Source organism: Typopeltis vanoorti, chromosome 20 (genome assembly GCF_054136105.1).
Source record: "Typopeltis vanoorti isolate ZY-2024b chromosome 20, IOZ_Tvanoo_1.0, whole genome shotgun sequence".
NCBI classification, from domain to species: Eukaryota; Metazoa; Arthropoda; class Arachnida; order Uropygi; family Thelyphonidae; genus Typopeltis; species Typopeltis vanoorti.
The window spans coordinates 48,026,066-48,048,816 of record NC_143568.1 but is presented as its reverse complement, the minus strand read 5'-3'; the positions used below and the strand labels follow the sequence as shown (position 1 = coordinate 48,048,816).

The following is a 22,751-nucleotide window of genomic DNA, read 5'->3' as shown; positions in this document are numbered from 1 at the left end:
CCAGTTGTCTTTTGGCTCTGTGTATCACGCCATTCAAATGGGCAATTTCGCTACTCGCATTTATCTCACCATTTTCATTATCGATCAAATCATCCATTCTTTCTGTGTTTCTACCTTCATTTACACTTTCAGCGACGTTCTCACACCTATCTGGCACTACCATGCAATTCTCTAGCACACCGCCATTTTCTACATTCTGACTATCGTTAACGATATCAGTCTCGACACACGCTTGAAGTCCTCGTTCTCTTTACACTTTCTACACATATTAATTCCACTATCACTTTCTAACCAGACTCCCACCGCTCTTCGCAAGGCATACATCTCACAGACAGCACATTGCATAAATTCGTTTACATCAAAACTCTTAAACAAATATGGCGACCTGGCCGCCATTTTTTTCTTTATCGGTGCCATGTGTACGCTATCTTTTCTTAAAAATAATAATTAAAATAACAGAAAACACGCAAAAATTGCGCAGACACACCAAGAAACAAAAAGCAAACAATACTACTTAAAATTCTAGTAAAATATCTAATGTTAACACAAAATAATACTAATCTTTTCAGGAGCTCTCGACAAGCCGACGATCTAATCAGTGCGACTTTATAGTGAACAAATGTTTAGAGAGGCACTTGAGGATGTAGAAGGAGGAATAAAAATAAACGGAAGAATCATTAATAATTTAAGATATGCGGAATGTAGTGATGATGGCAGAAAGTGAAAATGGGCTACAACAAATTATTCAAAGAATTGAAAACTCTTGTAAAGAGTATGGACTAAGAATTAACACAAAAAAGACCAAGATAATGATGATGGGTAGAAAAATAGGAGATAATGTAAAAATAAGATGTAGAGGAAAGATTTTAGAAGTGGAAAGATTTCAATATTTAGGTAGCTGGATCTCAGAGATAGGAACTTCAGAGTTGGACATCAGAAATAGAATAGGCAAAGCTAAATCGGCATATATGGAAATGAAGAGAATTTTAATAAACAAGAACACTAAAATAGGCGGTAGAATTGGAATAGTTAAAGCAACAGTTTGGAGTATTGCAAGTTATGGAAGTGAGTCATGGACACTCAGAAAGAGAGATATGGAAAGAATTAATGCATTGGAAATGTGGTGTTATAGAAAGATGGAAAAGATTAGCTATACAGAAAGAATATCAAATCAAGAAGTTTTAAGACGAGTTGGGATGGAAAGAACACTATTAAAGAATATTATGCAAAGAAAGACTAGATTTGCAGGACATCTTCTGAGAGGTTCTTCGGGACACCTGACAAGAACTATATTACAAGGGAAAGTTGAGGGGAAGAGAAGACGTGGAAAGAGACACAATAAATAAATTGTAAAAAAAAAAAAAAAAAATCAAATATCCTAGTACAGTAAAATATTCCAAGTAACATAGTACATTAAAGACAAGTGACACTCTACCACAGTTAATCCGCTAATGGCTCTAAAATCGCTATTAAGGGATTAACGGCAGAGGAGAGTAAATACTTGATAAAAGGTAGAATGCGGATGAAGTTTTGATCCATGAAAAAAATGCTGGGGTGGTCTGGCTATTTCATCCATCTTGGCTGGTAGCAAGGTTAAGTCTGAGTATATGGAGGATGGTCAAATTTGTGAATGATTTTTAAAAAATTTTTTTTTAACCAAAACTTGCAGTATTGCAAGTTACTACATCATCTGCAGGGACATTGATGCAATGGATGATCCAGCCATTTGGCTAAAGTTCAGGTCTCTTCTTACAAACAGTTTCATGTAACCTTGTCAACACTTCTAAATAACAATGCTGATTCACTGTAAGTTTTATCGGACAGAACTAATTTGAACACACTTTCCATGCTTTCACATGTTTGATGAGTTTGTAACTGCCCAGTTGTTTCCTCATCTCTCGGGTTTTCCTGCCCCTCAATAAACCTCTTTGTCACTCAAATATGCCACTTTTTCATGGTGCCATTACCATAAACTACTCTTAACATGTCTAAAGTATCATTTGCTGTTTTGCCTAACCTTGTACCAAACTTAATATTAATGCGCTGCTCTAAATTCTGTTCTCTCATTTTTGAAAGCAACTGAAATCAACAAACACATGTAAACTACATCACAGATCATCAACTACTGCCTTGATCATTTTGATACACCTCAAGGGAATAGAACAGACATGTTTAAACATGCACAGCAGCATGGATCTGCTGACTTGAACACACACAACAGTACAAGACCACTCTAAGAATTTGTCACACCTCACATTACAATTTTTTTCCCATAGCATCCAAGAAATTTTTTTTTTGCTTTTGCTCCAGTCTTCTCTTTCTCTCCTCCCATATCCACCCTACCCTCACATTTGGGATAGTGCATCAAAAACTTCCTTAAAATTCCTGATGCTGCCAAGAACAAGACAGTCTGGCTAACTAACAATCCTTCTCTCAGAGAGTCTCTCTAGCCACTGCCCCACAGACAGTTTCTGCATTTTCTCTTCTTCAGATATTTCCATGGGTACTGTTCAGCAGAACTTGTAATCCATCATGTCCATCATTTTTATTAAACATGCAGTACTATGAGTAATAGCTGCTCAACATCCTTTTACCTTTGTTAAATTATTGACTCACCAAATCTTCTGCTCCCATTCATCCTTCATTCCAATTACACTGGTTCAGATAATCTCCAGCTTCAAAAGAGTATTAACATATTACTTTCTTCTTGACTCCTGTCCAAACACAGAAACAATTTGCAATAGGTTTTGGGCTTCTCAAGTTTGGGATAAAATTCCACACACAAATGATCACTTTTCCCTGCTCATATCTTTTTTGAATATTTAATGGCCACTGTTCATTCGAACTCACATCAATAAAGCTTTTACCCTCTGTTAAATCAATGAAATGTGTGCAACAATTATTCAATACTCTTTCATAGTTAAACACCAAATCTACATAACAAATTTCTCCACTATTTGTTCATCCCTTCTATTGTTGCCTGGAACAATCTCACATCTTATGTGTTTCCCAAAGAATACATATCCTCAGCTCTTTAAAAATCATTGTGAATACGTTCCTTCTGTCCATCCACATGACAATTCCATTACAAGAATGTTTGGCAGATCCGTCTGCCTGTTTGGCTTCTGGTTTCAGCAAATGACCAGTATCCATGTCTTTCTCATCAGAAACGTATCCAAGATGCTATCAAATATACGTCCAGAATTTTTAACATGTATACCCCCCCCCCCCCAAACACAATGAAAGTTTAGAACCTACAGCAATTGATGCTGTATAGGCAAGGGTTAAGAGAGAAGGAATCTTCATATTGTGAAGTATTGCACAGCAGTGCAACACCAGGAGCACAAAATAAATATGTAATTTATTAAGTTACTATATCAAACTGTAACTGAAAAGGAACTAATGTCCTATCAAAGCACCTTCTAGATGGCAGATAAAAATACAAAGTTAGAGAGGTCAAGCTAAATATGGTCTTAGAATGAGAGTTTCCCAGATGTTAGGTGAATTAATGCAGTCATAGTTGCATAACTTATGCTGATTCTAAAAATAGTCTCTTGGAATTACAGTAACTTCTATACATCACAGCTCTCTTCTGCCATGTAATTAATAGAATATGAATAAGTAGTAGGAATAAATAGAATATGGTCTGCCAGTCCTGGCTTGCCATACTGCAGACTGTGAATCAAGTTCCTATATTATTCAAGACAGATATTACTGGTCTGTCCAAAGCAGGCACCAGGCAACTTGTACACTCCTGGATGTGCAATATTATTATTATTAGCTAGATGTGTAGTTTGAAATTGGCATGTAGACTATATTTCTGAAGATTGTTAGCTATATTTCAGATGTGCCTCAGATATAGGAAATGAGAATGGTTTTGTTGTGATCTTGTATGTCAGGTGTGGGAAGATTTGGGCAGGCATGTAGATTTTTTTCTATTTTATAGGGGTTGTAGCTATTGGCTAAAAAAAAAGAGAACCTCGACGATAACTGGATTCTGTAGCATTCGCTGTGTCACTAGAACAAACAGTCCTGGCATTTTAAGTGTTTTGAGGCTGTTATACTGGTGGTGGTGGTGGTGTGACTGGTTACATAAGTACATTCCAATATGTGTAGGTATCCTATACACAGAAAAGGATAATGAACCACTTGGAAGTTGTCTAACTAATCTGTCTAAGAAAGGAAGACATCTTTTACAGGAAACGAATTTTTAGATCCGTTTAACGTTTAAGTGTGCTAAAATACAAAATACAGGGTGGCCATAAAATAACTTTCCCTCTTTGGAGGCATCCGTAGCTAAAACCAATAAACGGAACGAGACTAAATTTTATATTGAGACTTTTGAAGGCACTGGGAGATGATTTCCACAAAAAAAAAAGTACCAAAAGTTGCCAATAGGGGAAATTTTGGCACTGGCAGAACTGAAAACAAACTGATAATTACACTAAAGTCAGATAAAATGGAATAATAACATTTCAATGGTGTAAGTGACAGCCACGTCACTCATTCCAGCTGGATATGTGGTGCGTTACAATGATGATGATGATAATAATAATAATAATAATTAAACTAAAACAACAACTTACAACCAGAAGCCATATCAAGTTTGCGAGCTATGGCACGAGGCCTCGGACCAGTACTGGTCCCTGTGTCGTCGAACACCACAGTAGAAATGTCTGTTACTGTCTCTTCTTGCACTGCTTTCCGTCCTCTGCCAGGCCTAACTCCTAGTGATCCAGTTTCTTCAAACTTCTTAATCATAGCTCTCAGTGCTACAGCTGACATGGGACCTGTACGCAGGTTATGAAGCCTTCTAAATTCCCAAAGGGCCGCTACAGCATTGCACTGTTTAAGGTAAAACAACTTAACAAGTAAAGCACGCATATTGAGCACAATTCGTCAGTCATTTGAATAACTGCCCGAACGTCCCCAATCCCTTTTTAAGTGGAATTGGTGGTGCTGCTGTCACATACGCATAATAAAATTTGCATAATACTTTTTACCTGCGTTTGCTGCAAATATCTGATTGCATTCGGCTCTACCAGCGCCAAAATTTCCCCTATCGGCGACTTTTGGTGCTAAATCTTTTTTCCGTGGAATTCATCTCCCCATGCCTTAGAAAGTCTCAATATAAAATGTGGTCTCATTCCGTGTATTAGTTTTAGCTATAGATACCTCCAAAGAGGGAAAGTTAATTTATGGCCACCCTGTATAATTTATTAAAACTCCAATATATATCATCCAGTGTTACATAGATATTGTTAGGAAGAGGAAAGAAAATATCTATTAAATATATTCAAAACATGAATCACAAGATATGCATATGTAGTATGTGAATAGCAGCTCTTGTCTTGGTTGCAGAGAATGCTATTAGAGTTCAAAAGAACAAAATGGACAGCTCAATATTACAAAAAAAAAAAAAAAAAAAAAAAAGTTAATAGTAATAACTTCCCCAAACTTTGAGAATGAGATGCAATCAGAGTGGTTAAGAACAATGTTATAAAGTTTCATAGGGCAAAAACGTCTCTGATTCTAATCGTAGTGGAATGGCCGGTCTGTTCACAGTAACAGTCAACAAGAACAGGGCACTTGATAGATACCTGACATGGGAAAAAAAAAAATGTTTCTGAACTGATTTGAAAGTGGTATATAGATTGTATTTGTGAAGAATTTGTGCTATTTGTTCCAATGTTCTTTTAAGGTGGGGTATGAAGATTCTTTTTACATCAAATTGTGGTCTAGCTGAGGAATAACTGTCAATAATTATCTGGATGGTAGTTACATTATAACCATTAGTTACCAAAGCAATTTTTATTTTATTTCATTCTTCCAACAGAAGAGCAGATTGTGCCAGCTCTGTATATAAGAGTTTTAATAAAAGTCATCTTCTGTGATAGATGATGAGAAAACAGATGCATTCATCTGTTTTCTCCAGTAAAGGAAGGTTTTCTGTAAACAGAAAATTCAATGCTGCCTGTAGCAGTGTAAATTATTAACATATCCAGAAAGGGAAAACTCCTGTATCAAATTCACATTCAATAGTGAATTTGATACAGGAGTACACGGAATTTATTTTATTCAGAAATTACAGTAATTCTGTTTCAGGATAACACCAAACTGACAGGATATCATTCTCGAATTGAAACCAGATACAAGGTCTCTGAGGGGAAATGATACTAAACAGTTGGTTTTCTAGATGTTCTATAAAATAATTAGCTAAAAGTTGGTGAGATAGGACTGCCTATAGCCGTTCCTTCAATCTGTGTTGATGGTGAATTTAAACAGGTGCCCTGAGGAAAATAAGCTTTTGGATAGACTGACCATTCTGCCAAGATCAGAATCCAGGAACATTAGGACTACAATACGTTTTCAGAATCAGAGAAGTCTGGCCTATTTGCCATTCCATCAACACTAGACCTTAAAACTTGTGAAGCTTTATGATGGTGTCTGAATCATAATTGCTCTGATACATACCAAGCGTTCTGGGAAGTTATTTTCCCACTATCTCTCTCTTCTTCTTCTTCTTCTTTTTTTTTTTTTTTTTTTTTTTTGCAGCTGAATGGGTTTAATTGAATTATATTGATATTTTTGCTTGGAGAGTGAATGGATTGCCAGAGGTCAGTGAATGACTTTCAGAGGAATGATTAGTACTGTATGAATAATGGCTAGCATGTAAATAATGGGTCTCTGTGATGAGTCTTCTGACACGACAGAGATACCTATATAATACTACTACCTAAATACCTCATATCTTGTGATTCGAGTTTTCAATGTAGAAAATATAACATCGAAACCACCTTTTAAAACCCCAACAAAATTAAGACATCTACTCAGTTCTTCCAAGGATCCCCTGCCACACTTAGCCCACCCAAGGGTTTACAAAATAGATTGCACATATAACATACCATACATAGGGGAAACAGGGCGAACCATCCCAATCAGAAAGAATGAACACAAACGTCACATAAAATACCTCCATTTTGGAAAAACCGGCCTTTCTGACCACGCACTCGAAACATACCACAGAATTGACTGGAAAGGTACCAAGTCCCTACACCGCACCAAAACCTGGTTCGAGCGGAAAGTCAAGGAAGCATGTGAAATGCTCAAACATGATCCGAATCTGAATAATGGTCTAACAATTCCAAGAATGTGGAGGACCCATCTACAACCTTCATAGCAACCACGAAGGAAAAAATCTCAATATAAGAAGACTTGGTGAAGTGTTTTTTCTCTTTTTTTCCCCTCCTGAACATTCAATAGCAACCTGTACTGTACAAATCCAGAAGATAATCGTAATATAACAATATAAACTGTATAATTCCAGAAGAATCCTAGTACGTGAGGACTTTAGCAGAGTTTATTGTAGTTTTTATTTTATTTTTTGTTTATTTTATTTTATTTTATTTATTTAATTATTTTTTTATCACTAGAGGGCAGGCTAAGAAAAAAGATTAGTTAACAACGTAGATGTAATTTACTTGTATAGAGTGCAACAGCATGTAGCTTGTTCTTATACATATGTATCCTTCTAAAGATGACTTCAATACCGGGGTCGAAACGTAAAGTTATTATTTTATTATTAATCAGTAAAATAATCTTTTCAGCACATGTGTTTTATGTCCCTAAATTCATAAATATGAACATAGCACATATGGTTATTAGTTAAATTTTATTTGCCGTCACTTTCTGACAGTAATCCCATTCTTTTGTGTGAGACTGGAATTAAATCACTTCCATCAATTGGAACACTTTGGCATTCTTGTTCATACTGCAATGCCAAAACATTTCCTTTAGTAAAAAAAAAAAAAAGAACCAAATTAGCACTAATTTCCAATAATTCTGAAGATTGATTTTTTTTTTTTTTTTTTTTTTTTTACCACGAACTCTGTAATTAATCACGGAGATCCGGTTTTGACTAGATCTTTGTATAATTCTTCATATTGCACCATACATGACTTCAGTTCACATTTAAACTGTTCAACTTGTTCAGTACTTGCATTATGCATAAGAAAATGACTTTGCAATTTACTTGCCATTTGAAGCCCTTCTTTAATCACTCCTGCAATGAGTAAAATCTCTTCATCATCATTACTTTTTTCTTTTTCATTGAGATTCTCAAGGAAAGCTTCTATCATTTCGTCATCACTAACAGCTTTGCCAATCATCAATTCTTTAACATCTGCAGACGAAAAATCATCAAATCCTTCTCCACCAACTGCATGTGCTAATCTGGTGATATTAGTATATTCAGTTGTATGCACAGGTTTTTTCTTTTTCATGCATTTAAAGTTTCAATTCTGATAACGCCAACTTAGCATGTTTGATGCAATCCAAAATAGAAAATTTTTTCTCCACATCAATAACTGTCAGTAAATTATCCTTATCTAATTTATTCAAAATGTATTGGAATGTTTTTCTTATGTAGTAAGTTTTGAAAGTAGCGATCACACCCTGGTCTAGCGGTTGTATTAAGTGGCAGAAAACAAAATTCTACATTCGTGTGTTCTAAAACAGGATGGCCAGGAGCATTGTCTATAATCAATAAAACATTAAAGTCCAGATTCCTTCTCCCCATCCCATCAAAATAGTGTTTAACTTCTGGATAAAACAATGATGGAACCAATCATTAAAAATTTATTTTGTAACCCAACCTTTTTTGTTTGCCTTCCAGTGCACTGCACTGGTAATGTGTTAAAATCCATACCTTTCATTGTCCGTGATCTTTGGGATCAATTAATGAGTAATGGTTTTTACATTTCGATTTGTAAACAAGAAATGATTGTTTATCAAACATCTTAACTCCTTCCCAGCAGCTTTATATAGGTGGGTCTCCGGTAATGGACCAACTTAACTTCCTTCGAGGAATCAACATAGCACCCTTCTGCTTCCAGGAACCAATGGCAAGTGAATATAATGGATCATCGTCAGCTTAACTTCGGGGAATCATCATCATGCGTATCAAGGATTTAGGAATAGCATGGCCTGTTCCGGCCTTAGAAGTCACACTGAATCGTTTAAGAGGACGTCCTGATTTTCTTTTTCCTAATGGCTTGTACTTTAAGGCTTGTTTTGGTAATTCTTCTGTTTTCATTCTTTGAACGTCTTCCATCCATTTATGTTTTATGTTTATATTTTTTAATTTTTTCTATTATTGGTTCTTGGTTTAATTCTCATGTTGTACCACCATTCTATATTTTAATAATTAATATATATATTAATAATTAATAATTAATAATAATGATGTAATTTTTTTTCATGTAGTACTATCATATCCTGTACACCCCTTGAGGGTACATGGCAGGAATTTGATGATGATGATGATGATGGTTTAATTCTTTCATAATTTCTTTGTGTTCTTTTGTGATCAAATAGGGTATACTTTGTAGTTTTTCTCATAAACTTCATTTCTGCTGTTATTAATCTTTGTTTGTCTTTTTGTTTTATTGTCCAGATTTTGCTTCCATACATTAAGACTGGTAGGGCTAATGTATTGTATACTTTTAGTCTGGTTTGTTTTTGAACTAGGTTTGGTTTAAATATAGAGTTAATTACACCTGTAATTTTTTAATATTTTGTAATTTTTATGTTTATATCTTTTTCATTTTCACATGTGATCATATATCCTAGGTAGCTAAATGAATTCACCTGTTCTAAGATCTTGTTATCTATTACTATTTTAGTTCTTGCTGGATCTTGTCCTTAACACGTTCGCTGCCAACTACGAGTATACTCGTAGTGGGTAAACCTGCTTCACAAGCCAGCTACGAGTATACTCGTATGACGCTTACCGCCAGGAACGAGATTATTGTTTGACCTTGAAGAAGTGAAAATGCTTGGCTTGTGTTGCTAGCATCAAAACTGTGTATTCTCATAGACCGTATATGCTCTGCACAAGCCAACTATGAGTATACTCGTAGGACGCTTACCTCCATAACGAGATTATCGTACTGACCTTGAAGTGAAATTGCTCGGCGTAGGAGAACAGATCATGCCGAAGTAGCATGGCAGCGAACGTGTTAAAGGCCATAGTTTTTCATTTTTCTGTTGATATTGTCATACCATAATCTTTGGCTATTAGATCTCATTTAGATCTAAAATAGTTTTATGTAAGTTAGGAGAAAGTTTAATTCCTTGATGTAAATTTTTATTCCATTTTATTATTATTTCATTTAAGTAAATATTAAAAAGAGTTGCTGAGAGGGGACATCCCTGTCGGATCCCTTGGTTTATCTCTCTCGTATATGATAGCTCGTGATTTAATCAAATAATTTGTATTTGATTATTTTCATATATACTTTTGATATAGGATATTATTTGGTATTTGTCTTTCTTTTAATATGTTAAACAATATGTTTCTTTTAACATTGTCAAATGCTTGTTCAAAGTCAATAAATGCAATATGTGTTTCTAAATTGTATTCTCTTCTTTTCTCTATTATTAATTTTAGGCAAAAGACCAGGTCTATACATGATCTTCCTTTTCTAAATCCATTCTGTACTTCTAAAATAAAGTTTTTGGAATATTTCATTAGTTTGCTATTTAAGATTCTGCTATATATTTTGTAACAGGAATTTAGTATACTGATACCTCTATAGTTTTTAGGATCATCTCTATTACCTTTTTTAAAGATAGGAATCACAATTGCTTTTTTCCATTCTATTGGGGGGATACCAGTTGAATAAATTTTATTTAAAAATAATAAGAGTCTTTGTTTGAATATTGTTCCTGCATATTTATATAGTTCTGAACCTAGCTTATCTTCTCCAGGTGATTTTCCATTTCTTGTATCTTTCAGGCTGATTTCTAATTCATCTTTAGTTATTTCCTTTTCATTTTGGTTAATTGTTTGCCAGTTGTCTTTTTTAAAATATTTGTCTGTCCACAATTCTGTGTAGTAATTTAGAAATTTTTCTAATTTCAATTCGGTGTTTAATTTTTTGTTTTCTTTGGTATCTGCATTTAAGTGTTTCAAAATCTTATACAAATTGGGTCTTATTTTATATAAATCATGTTCTAAATTAGAAACAAAATTGTTCCACAATTCTCTATGTCTTTTTCTGACTTCTCTTTTAGCTATGGCTTTTGTTCTTTTATATTCTATTTCATCTTCTAATCTTTTACTGCTTAACCATTTGTGATAGGCTTCTTTTTTCTTTTTGATTATTTCTTTGACTGTATCATCCCAGATCTTCAGTTTTTTTCCTTTTATTGAATTTTTTGGTCTTTCGTAAGCTTTCATTTGTTGCTGCTGCAAAAATTGATTTTTTTGGTTGTGATATTTAAAACATCCAGGGGATTTCCCCAAAAATTCAAGTTTAAGTACATATGTACTCTAGGAAATTATAATGGAAATACCCGTTTTAACAGAACTGAATTCAAACAGAAAATTTAAAAATAAGCACCATTTGAGCTGTGTAAAAATAGAATTAGCTGTATTATGCAATGGAAAATTAACCAAAGAAATCAATGCCACTAGAGTTACTCTCCCTCGACAATATTTTTGATTGTTATAGATTGTGAGGAGAAACACAACAGATAATATATTTATACAATCAGGGTGGACGAATAAATTAAATGACCTAGATTTTGCTGATAACATGTGTCTGCCAGCTCAAAAACACCAACATATGAAAAAAAAAAAAAAAAAAAAAAAAAAAAAAAAAAAAGATAATTTAAATCAGGAAGCCTCTAAATGTGGCTTAGAAATAAATAGGCAAAAGACAAAAATAATGAAGATAAACCCTAAACAAAATCTGACTAGAACCACTGGAACAGACAGATACTTTTGTCTACCTGGGATCAGTGGTAAGTACAACAGGTGGAACAGAATAAGTATAAAAAAACAGAATACAAAAAAGTTCAAAGTATCAATACAATGAAAAACATATGGAGAAGAAAAGAATTAAACTTAAAAACTAAAATAAGGCTTTTCAACAGAAATGTTAAAACTGTTCTATTATATGGATCAGAAATCTGGAAATGAACTAGGTTAAATACAAACAAACTACAGGTATATATAAATAAATGTCTAAGAAAAATATTGGGAATATACTGGCCAGATAAAATTTCAAATATAGCATATGGGAAAGAACAAACCAAATCAGTATTGCAACAGAAATAAAAAAGAGGAAATGGAAATCGATTGGACGTACTATCAGAAATCCTGATAAAGACATAGCTAGTACAGTCATGGAATAGAACCCACAGGGAAAAAGGAAAAGGGGTCACCTCAAGATGACGTGGAGGAGACAGCTGAGATGGAGATGAAGCAGATGGGGGGAGGGGAATCCTGGAATGAACTCAATAGGGAGGCAGCAAACAGAAAGTCCAATGGAAAGCATTAAATGAAGCTATATGCTCTGCAGGGAGTGAAGAGGATAAGCAAGTAGTAAGTATTTTTAATATGCCAAGCATTTATAAATAAGCACAGTAATTCATTTTTGGGCCTATAACTGGTCCCAACCATGGCATCTCTCAGCAATGATTTCTCCACATTTGCCTACTCACGTTTATCACTACTTTATGCCATATATCTCTCTAGACTCAACTACTACTAAACGATCCCATTTCTAAACTGACCAACATCAAACAAACTACTGCTTCCAACATCTTGTTTCCTTATGCTGTATATTCATGACTGCTACAAATCCCCTATCCATCTTGCATTACTGCCTCTCATCCTCATCTCTCACTACTATCCTCTCCATTCACAAGCACTTCAAGTTCCACTCATCTGCTCTTTTACATCAACTCTTACACCCTCTGACCTCTTGTTCACATAATTCATTACACTCCCATAAAAAAAAAAAATCCCTCCAGCAGGCTCACTTCATATTTATTTAAATGAAACCTATCACTTTCAAACAATTCTATTCATCCTTAAAATGTATCCAAATGTCAAGCGAACTGCAACCTTTTCTCTTCACACGTCTCACCAACGTTAATGTTTTTGCTTGCATTTTAAACTTAGGAGCTCTCAAAAAAAAAAAAAAAACCTTTAATTACATTTTTAGAGTGCTTTCCCTAGTCCTGACAGGCACAGTTTAGGACATAACCTAAAAAAAGGTTGTAATAAATAAAACAATTTCTCTGAAAACTGGCAGCATTTATCATTACTTCATTTGCCTTCTTGAAAATTCTTTGATATAAATTTGGACTTATATGACAGCAGTCTTTATCCAAATAAATGTTAAAGCCAATTCAATGATTACATAGAATCTTTGAATATATTGTTGAGAAATTACACATCACATACAGAACACCTCTGCTAGTTCAGATTTTTCAGCTCTTAATATTTTACATTTTAGCTGAAAGGAACAAAAACAAAGTAAAATGAAAAGATGATGCAAAAAATTTGAAGCTACCTGTGCACGGCTTCTGATTTCTTATAATCTGTAATGAGCTCACGGCCAGAAGGAGAAGACAAGTGGAATGTGATTTCCATTTTTCGCTTTATATCTACATCTCCTACACTTGAATCCAGTACCTAAAAATAAATTGAATATGCTAAGATAAAACAATTGAAACAATAAGAAAGATTTCTTCAGTAAGTAGATACTGATATCCACTTCTATTTGTTGTGGGTTTATTATTATAACACATCTCCAAGGAGTCAACAGACTTATCATGGAAGGTCTCTCAACTCATCAAGCATATCTATCATGTTGAACAAAGTGAAATTCATTCACATTCTTAGCATACACAAATTCATTCTGCGTAAAAAATTTACTCCTCACTCCCGTCTTCATTACACCTTTACACAGCTTCTGGGGATGACTCTCACCTAAAACTGAAAGATCAATAGTGATATGTGTTAATTCAAAAATTTACACCCTTTCTTAAACCATAAATGACAGGATAGATATTTAATTCTATTTTATTTTTTAGGAGTTAAATGCAAATGGGAGATGCCACTGCCCAAGATACATTTGCACTGACATTTCTGGTTCATGTAGAGACAGAGAAGAATCAGCTTTGGAATATCCTATGGAGTGATGAAGTGCATTTTCATGTTTGTGGGAAACTAAGCACTGTCAATAAGTGTGGATTGTCCCAAGCTCCAAACCGCCGCATTTGGGCTACAGAGAATCCCTGTGCATTTCAACAAGTTCCCTTACATTCACTAAAGGTAATGATATGGAGAAGATTTACGAGTACATTTCAAGTTTGTTATCACACCACTTTTCTTTAAAGAAATCGACTGAACCTCACCTGTGATCTACACAGTCACAGTTGTGAATTGGGGACATGTTGAGCAGTTTCATCATCCTGCAACTCCAGCAAAGAGGATGCCTGAACACAACAGTGTTAATGTAAGATGGCACACTTCCTATCATAGGACATGAACTTCAACCATTATTGTGTCAATATTTTCTATGAAATGGCTGCCACGTTCACCAGACCTCAACCCATGTGACTTTTGGCTTTGGGATTACCTTAAAGGCATAGTGTATTGAGGTAAAATTCTTCCAGGCAGATTTGAAAGACAAAATTGCACATCACATGTGAAACCTTTCAACAGATAAGCTGTGTTCTACTGTGTGGTGGTATCAACTATTGATCCTGCACAAACAGGACCAACAGTTGATACCATTAGGCCAATGGCTCTTCAATCTGTTGGCTTAGAAAACAGATTGAACATCACATCCATTGATAGTTAGGATCTCCTTGCAGCGTATCAGCTCTGTGCAATTTTTTTTTTGTCGCATTATTTTATGAAATGAGCGAAATAAACATCATAGAAAAACTTATTTGTCATTCACTGTGAATCATTTCACAATCGCATACCATCTGGTTCATATTACGAGGGTGGTCTAAAAAGTTCTCGGACTAACAATGAAAAAACAAATTTATAATTTCAAAATTATTTTTATTTTTCAACATAATCTCCCTAAGACTAATACATTTATTACAGCGATGCTCCAGTGCCCTATCCCATCCCTGTAGTGGTTCTCAGTAAGATCTGTAAAATACTCCTCTTGATTTGAAGAAAAACGCTGACCAGCAAGGAAGAGTTTTAGTTTTGGGAAGAAATAGAAGTCAGAGGGAGTCAAATCCGGGGAATAGGATGGATGTTCCAACAATTTATAATGCAGATCTCTTAATTTTCCCATTGCCAAAACACTTTTGTGGGCAGGTGCATTGTCCTGATGAAAGATGATTTTTTTCCCCTTCTGCAAACCAGGTCTTTTCTCACGAATTTTTTTTGTCTAGTCTGGTTAAAAGATCAGAATAATATTCCCCAGTTATTGTTTTACCCTTTTCCAGATAATTAATAAACAAAATGCCTTTCGCGTCCCAAAACACTGATGTCATGATGTTTCCTGCATGGAACCGACTTTGTCTTCTTTGGCACTGAACAACTGCTGTTTGGATTCTGGTGAGTGGTGAATCCAAGTCTCATCCATAGTAATAAATTGATGCACAAAATCAGTTTTATTCATGTTAAAATGCTCCAAGCACTGTTCAGAGATTTTCATGTGAGTGCATTTTTGAACTGCTGTGAGCAAGTGCAGCACCCATCTTGCGCAAATCTTTCTCATTTGCAATTCTTCATGCAAAATATATCCTAATGTTCTTTTGAAATGCCTATAGCCTCAGCAATTTCATGCACTTTGACTCGCCGGTCATCCAATACCATATTGTGCACTTGATCAATGATTTCTGGTGTTGTTACACTTTTTGGATGTCTTTCACGTGGATCATCTTCGAGGCTGGTACGGCCATGTTTAAACTCATCAGCTCATTTCTTAATTGTCGAAAATGAAGGAGAAGAGTGATCATAATCTTTTATGAACTTCGAATGAATTTATTTTGGCATTAAAACTTCTTTTACAAAGAATTTTATATCATTACAATACTCAATTTTATCCATTTCAAGGGATACAGACAACACTTTTGCTTCAGACAGCTGTATAAAACAAACTACTTGATAGAATGACTTGCAATTCACATGGATGCTTATGACAGATGTACAAACAAACTTAGAAAAAAAAAACTTGCTAATAGTGTTGCCATCTATGGTTAAGGCCAAGAACTTTTCAGACAAGAGCACCATATTTCTCCTATCAGCCATTTTTTTTATTGTCAAAATCTCTTCCCTATGATCTGGTTAGGGAACCTACTGAGTTTGAAAGTATTTCATCTACTGGTTCTCTTTACAGATTGGTCTGAACACATTCAGAATTCAGAAGATCCAACAGTTTAGTTAAATGTGTTTTAATCTTGTAACTGCATCAGCCTACCCGTAACTCTCTCTCTCTCTCTCTCTCTCTATATATATATAGAGAGAGAGAGATGATGCCAAGTAATCAGCTACTTGCATCACAGCAGCAGCATGTTTTGATTTATTTTATTTGAATAAACTTTCTTTATACTGATTCTATAAACATAACTTAAATGTTTATCTGCATTGCCTGTGTCTTTATATAACATCAGTATCCCTGTCCATCTGCTGAAATTGTGCAGGTAATCAGAATTCAGAAAACCCAATAGTTTAGTTAAACATGTGTGCAGGCCTAAAGATTTGATTTTATTGAGTTTTATGTTAATTACAAATGCTTTACTTTCAACATTTGTTTATAATGACACAGAAGAAATTGTCTACCCTTCTCATAGTAGTTATTCATGGTATGCATATGTGTTGTGAAAATAATCAAGTATCATTAATAAACATATAATAATAAACGGTCATGTGTTATTGACAAATATATAATTTGTGTGTGTGTGTGTGTGTCTTACAGACTGATAAACTAATTTATAAATAGTTGACATATTGGCTTCAGCACTGGTAGGTAAAAAAGGTAAAAATATGTCCCTGACTAGAGACATTTCTGCCTGAGCCAACACAATTTTTCAAGCCATGTATACACACACACTCACACCTTGTGTGTGTGTGTGCATGAAGGGGTGTTAGAAAAGTTGTGGTCTGACTTATAAACTACAGATTAGATGAAATTCATTATTTTTGTTTTTCATCAAATATCCTCTTAGACTAATGCACTTAGACCCAAAAGTGTTTCAATGAGGTTAAATTATCCTTATATGATGATTCATCGAGATCTGGGTGAGAGAGAGAAAAAAAAAAAAGCCTTCCGATGGGTGGGTGGGTGGGGGGAGCAGATATTCTATGGTTCATCAAGTTTGGCAACCACAATTGTGGATGTGTGAGCTGGTGCACAGTTATGATATTATAATAAGATAGTACGTTTTCTTGAATGTTCCTGACCCCCTCCCCCCATGTGATTGTTGCAGAAGATTAGCATAGTACTCTCTGTTCATAATTTGGACTGACAGAACTGCTTTTGCCTTTTTTTGGAGACAGAGATCAGGGATGTTTTCACTGTTTTGACTATTCTTTCATATCTGCTTTGTAGTGGTGGATCCAAGTTTCTTCTGTAGTCACCAATCTCCTCAGAAAATCTGATGGATTCTTGGATCAACCACTAGAGATGAAAGAATAGTCAAAACAATGAAAACATTACAGATCTCTACCTTCAAAGATGGCAAAAACAAAACAATTCTATCAGCTAGCAAAGTCACGGCATGAGTCTTCTAGGATTTTAAATATATAATAATTATTTTCCAAAGGGCCAAACTATAAATGGAGAGTATTACACTAACCTAATACAGCATAACAATGCACCAATTCACACATCTCCAAACTTCAAATTGTCCCCCTCTCCCACAGCAGGCTATTTTTTTTCTCCTTTTTTCAGACCTCAATGAATCAGCTTATATGGATGGTATAACTGCAATGCAACAATGTTGGATCAAATGCATTAGTCCAAAAAGAGATATGTTGAAAAATAAAAATAATGAATTTCAACTAATATGTAGGTCGATTCTAAGTCAGGCCACAAATGTTTCTAACACCCTTCATGCGCACAGGCCTTGAAAAATTGTGTTGGCTCACAATCACATTGACAAATGATATCTGTTGGTAACAAAACTGAGAGTTGGTCATTTAATGGTCAGAAACTTACCATAAAGTGTTATATTATGAAAATATCTTGTGCAGAGCTTGTGGATAAACAACAGATGATGATAAATGAATGCCAACCTGAACTTTCATTTCCAACAAAGCAATCATTAGACATTTCTGTTGAGAAGATTATAGATAGTGTATTACACTGAGACTAGGGATCTGAGGGCAATGGTATGCAGGGAATTGAAGTAAATGGCAGATATTATGAAAATGAACAAAATACCCAATCATCATCTGGATACTGAAAAACATCAGGGTCTTGATACGAATTACTATGCTCCAATTTGGTCACTGGCTTTATGGAGAAAAGCAAGTTATGGTGGGGGAATTTAGAGGTAGGCAACCAATGTAAGGATAGGTCTGTGAAATACTCTTTATTCATCTCTTTTTATATCAACCCTACACATCAGAAATCACAAAATATAAATGTGATGCCTGTGCACTGATGGGACTAGGGATCTAAGCATGATGATAGACGAGGGAGTTGAAGTAGGTGGCACATACTGTGCAAATGAACAAATGCTGAAAAATCAGGATGCTGAAAAATATGAACAGAGGAAATTACTGTTCCCTCTTTGTAAGGTGTGGAAAAAAAATCACATCTAACTGATTTAGTCACTTGGGTTTCGTGGAGTAAAGGAAAAAGGCAGAAAGGATTCAGAGAGAGAGAGAGAGGTGACCAACACGAGAAGATATCTGTGAAATTCTCTATACATTTTATATATATATTAACTATACACACAAGGGAGTCACAAAATCTACAGTACAACAGTGCCATGTGTGGGCAAAATGGTTAAGAAAGAAAAAAATAATCTGTTAACATGTTCCTTGAAAAGCTGGGGTTCCAGGAAAAAACAGTATGGGGAATGCTGTTCTAAACAATAAAGGGAGATGAAATGAAGGAAGATGATGATGATAATGACCAAAAGCTGCTAGCGTTTTATAGGATTGATGCAGTGGAAATGTTTCAGCACTTGGTTAGAGGGATCAGAACAAGGGGTTATCCCTGGAAGTTGAATAAAGGTGTGGATAGTAGGAGTGTGAGGACTAGATTTTTTGCTTGGAAAGTTGTGAATGAGTGGAATGGGTTGCCAGAGTCCTTGTGGGCAAAATGGTTAAGAAAGAAAAAAATAATCTGTTAACATGTTCCTTGAAAAGCTGGGGTTCCAGGAAAAAACAGTATGGGGAATGCTGTTCTAAACAATAAAGGGAGATGATGATGATAATGACCAAAAGCTGCTTGTGTTTTATAGGATTGATGCAGTGGAAATGTTTCAGCACTTGGTTAGAGTGATCAGAACAAGGGGTTATCCCTGGAAGTTGAATAAAGGTGTGGATAGTAGGAGTGTGAGGACTAGATTTTTTGCTTGGAGAGTTGTGAATGAGTGGAATGGGTTGCCAGAGTCCTTTGTGAGTGCTTTGTTATATAATGGGTTCAGGGAGCGGTATGATAGATTGTGTAGATAGATTTGGTCTCCCGCGATGAGTCTTCAGACTCCATGGAGGTCATCATCAACAACCATGGGTCCAATGCCCGTACATTCATGGGCACTGCTCCACTGAACTAGTGATGACCATTCAGTGGAGCAGTGCCCATGAATGTAGCTGTAGAAAAGACATAATTTTGAAACAAAGCACCTATGAGCAAGTGATTAGGAGTCTGTGACAAGTGTGTGTATGGGGAAATCTATTAAGTGGATTGCCCTTTTTTGTATACTACTTAATGATTCTTAAGAAGTTTGGGTGCATTACCCAAAATGACAGAACAATATTCTAAGGCTATACTGATCTGGGATTTAAGACTTGAACAGGAGAGAAGTATTATTTTGAATAAAAAAGAATGCCAAGTTCTTTCTTCTGGGAAATTAGACAGGAATGCATTTTGATTGTACTGAAATTCACTAGTTATATTTACCCAATCTGAGATTGGTCAGGGGATCACTGTTTAAGGCAGTGATGGCGAGCCTATGACATGCGTGTCGGCACTGACACAGCTTGGATGTTGAAAGATATTGATATTCTGATGAAAAAACTGCGATAAATCGTGTAAGATCGCTCTCAGTTAAGGCGAAGGTAGGTTTCAGTTCATTGAAAGAATTATATTTTATAGTTAGCCTATTTCTATTTTATTTTTTAGTTAGCCTATGTCTATTTTATTTTGTAACTAGCCTATAAACAACGAGCGTTTTAAGTTTATGTTCTTTTTCTTAATCATTATAATTTCTGCATAGTCATAGGATATTATATAAACTTATAAAAATTATTATCAATATTATACGATACAAACTTATAAATAAGTGCTTAAAGTTTTCTTTTGACTTCTGTGTGAAATTCATTCATGCATGAATTCCAAGTCTCTCGACTAAGTAATACAAGTTCTAAACATATTTAAAACCACTTTAACAGAAAATATAATTTGAAGCATTAAATATTGAATTTATCTGAGTAAATAATGAAAATATTTTTATAGTTGCAATAAATTCAGTAAATTTTGTTATATAATGAAAATAGTAATTACGATGACGTTGCAACAAAACCTACTAAATAGCTACTATTTAGTAGCATGATAGAGAGTAAAACATAACAAGGTTGCTACGAACGTACCGGTAATAAATCTGGCAACCCTGCTGAAAGAAGTAGTGGTAATCTTGCATGGTCTGCCACTTAAGTAATTTGAGTTACTGGTGTATAATTCATTTCCAGTAATTGTTAGTACTTATTAATTATTACTGCTTAATTACTGCTGTATATAATTGTGCTCTTTTTTAATTTGTGACCCTTTTACAATGGCAGCTAGCACAAATAAAAAACTAAAATTATCACCTTTGTCAGAAAGAAATTTCCAAGATGCCTGGACTGAACAATATGGTGTTATTGATAGAGGCGATAAAGTTTTATGTAAATTGTGTGGTGAGCTATCTGTGAGTAGAACTTAGAATGTAAGAAGGCATTTTGAAACTAAGCACAAATGGCTCCTAGCGAAAACTTTTGAAGAACGCAAAGAATACATATCGCAACATCTAAAACTGGCAGAATCACAATCAGGGACTTTAATTAAATTTGTTTCAGGACCTTCAAATTTAGTAGCAGCAAGTTACAGTATTTCACATACTATTGTTGAACAAGGGAAACCACTTAGTGATGGTGATTATATTAAAGAATCTTTCGTAAAGTGTGCACCATTTTTATTTCAGGACTTGCATAATAAGGAAGCTATTGTAAAGTGCATGAAAGAGTTACCATTAAGTAGGAATACTATTAAAGACAGAGTTATATCAATGAATGCTAGTATAGAAAATCAAATACAACAAGATAGAGTCTCAACGAAATTACAGATATTACGTCATCAGCTCAATTAGCTATTATTGCAAGGTATGTTCATGATGGTTCTATGCATGAGAAATTGATAAAGTTAGAAAATTTACCTCAAAACACGACAGGTAAAGACATATGCGACTATGTTGTTAAAGTGTTCCGTGAGAAACAGATTTATCGAAAATATTTGATTACAACTGATGGTGTGCCTAATATGGTTGGCCGTAATATTGGTTTTATCAAACAATTTACAGAATATGTTGGTCATCCCCTGGTTTGTTTCCATTGTATTATACATCAGGAGACACTGTGTCCGAAATCAGGCTTCAAGGATTTGGATGATGTGATGAGAATTGTGACAAAGGTAACTAATTTTATTGCTGCCAGGGCTTTAAACAAACGAGAATTTAATTCACTTTTTTTAAGTGAAGTTAAATCGTGTACAATGGTCTATTAATGTACAATAATATTCGATGGTTGAGTCGTGGGCAAGTACTTGAACGGTTTGTTGAATGTTTAAATGAAATTAAATTATATTTAAATACGAAGGGAATGGAGCACGAATTTTCTCAGTTGAACGATTCTGTTTGGCTCAGTAAGCTGATGTTTTTCGCAAATTTTTCATTGCACCTGAATGAACTTCATATACAATTGCAAGGTTTCGGATAATCTGTCGATGTTATGTTTGGCATGATCAAGAGCTTTGAGAATAAACTCAAAATATTTCAACATGATTTAGAAAGTAACAATTTTAAGTATTTCCCAAGAGTGAAAATTTTTTTTCACTCTTGCCAAAAATCATGAACAACATAACAACCAATCTATCGAAGTTCTAAAGTCAGTAACAGTTTTCTTCTAGATCTGAGCAATTTTGAATGTTGTAACAAACAATCCAATTCATAAAGTATCCTGATGAAACAGAATTCATGGATCTTAAATTAGATGGCTTTGAGTGGTTGGATTTAAAAGATCTAGAAATGCAACTAGCTGACTTCCAGTGTAATCCTATCTAGAAAAGAAAGTTTATTGCTCTTAGAAACGAATCAGAAGCACTCCAGCGAGAACGTCTGCATGATACTGCATGTAAAAATTCAGACTATAATATTCTAAGCATGTGGAATAGCCTTCCCGAAAATTTTCATGCTCTTAAAATCTATGCTAAAGCTCTTCTAATAATTTTCTCTTCTACATACTTTTGGATAATATTGATTTTTATAATCAGTTACAAAACATATATAATAAAATAAATAAAAATGATTACATAATTTTAGCAGGAGACTTAAATGCAAGAATTGGAAACACGAAAATTATTAATAATATAGGAATACATGGAGAACACACTCTAAACAAAAATGGTAAAAAATTGATTGACTTTGTAGTTTATAATAACCTAAAAATAATGAATTCCTTCTATAAACATAAAGACATACATAAATATACTTGGGCA

The 22,751-nt window shown here is 34.6% G+C and overlaps 1 protein-coding gene across 1 annotated transcript in view; it reads right to left on the bottom strand.

Annotated features, from left to right (window-relative positions):
- Positions 1-22,751, bottom strand: part of LOC150095414 (transmembrane emp24 domain-containing protein 5-like) — an 89,191-nt gene that overhangs the window by 51,759 nt on the left and 14,681 nt on the right. The window contains exon 2 of the mRNA XM_090410492.1: positions 13,368-13,489. Within this exon, the coding sequence (XP_090266618.1) occupies positions 13,368-13,489 (122 nt within the window). The remainder of the gene's footprint in view (positions 1-13,367; positions 13,490-22,751) is intronic.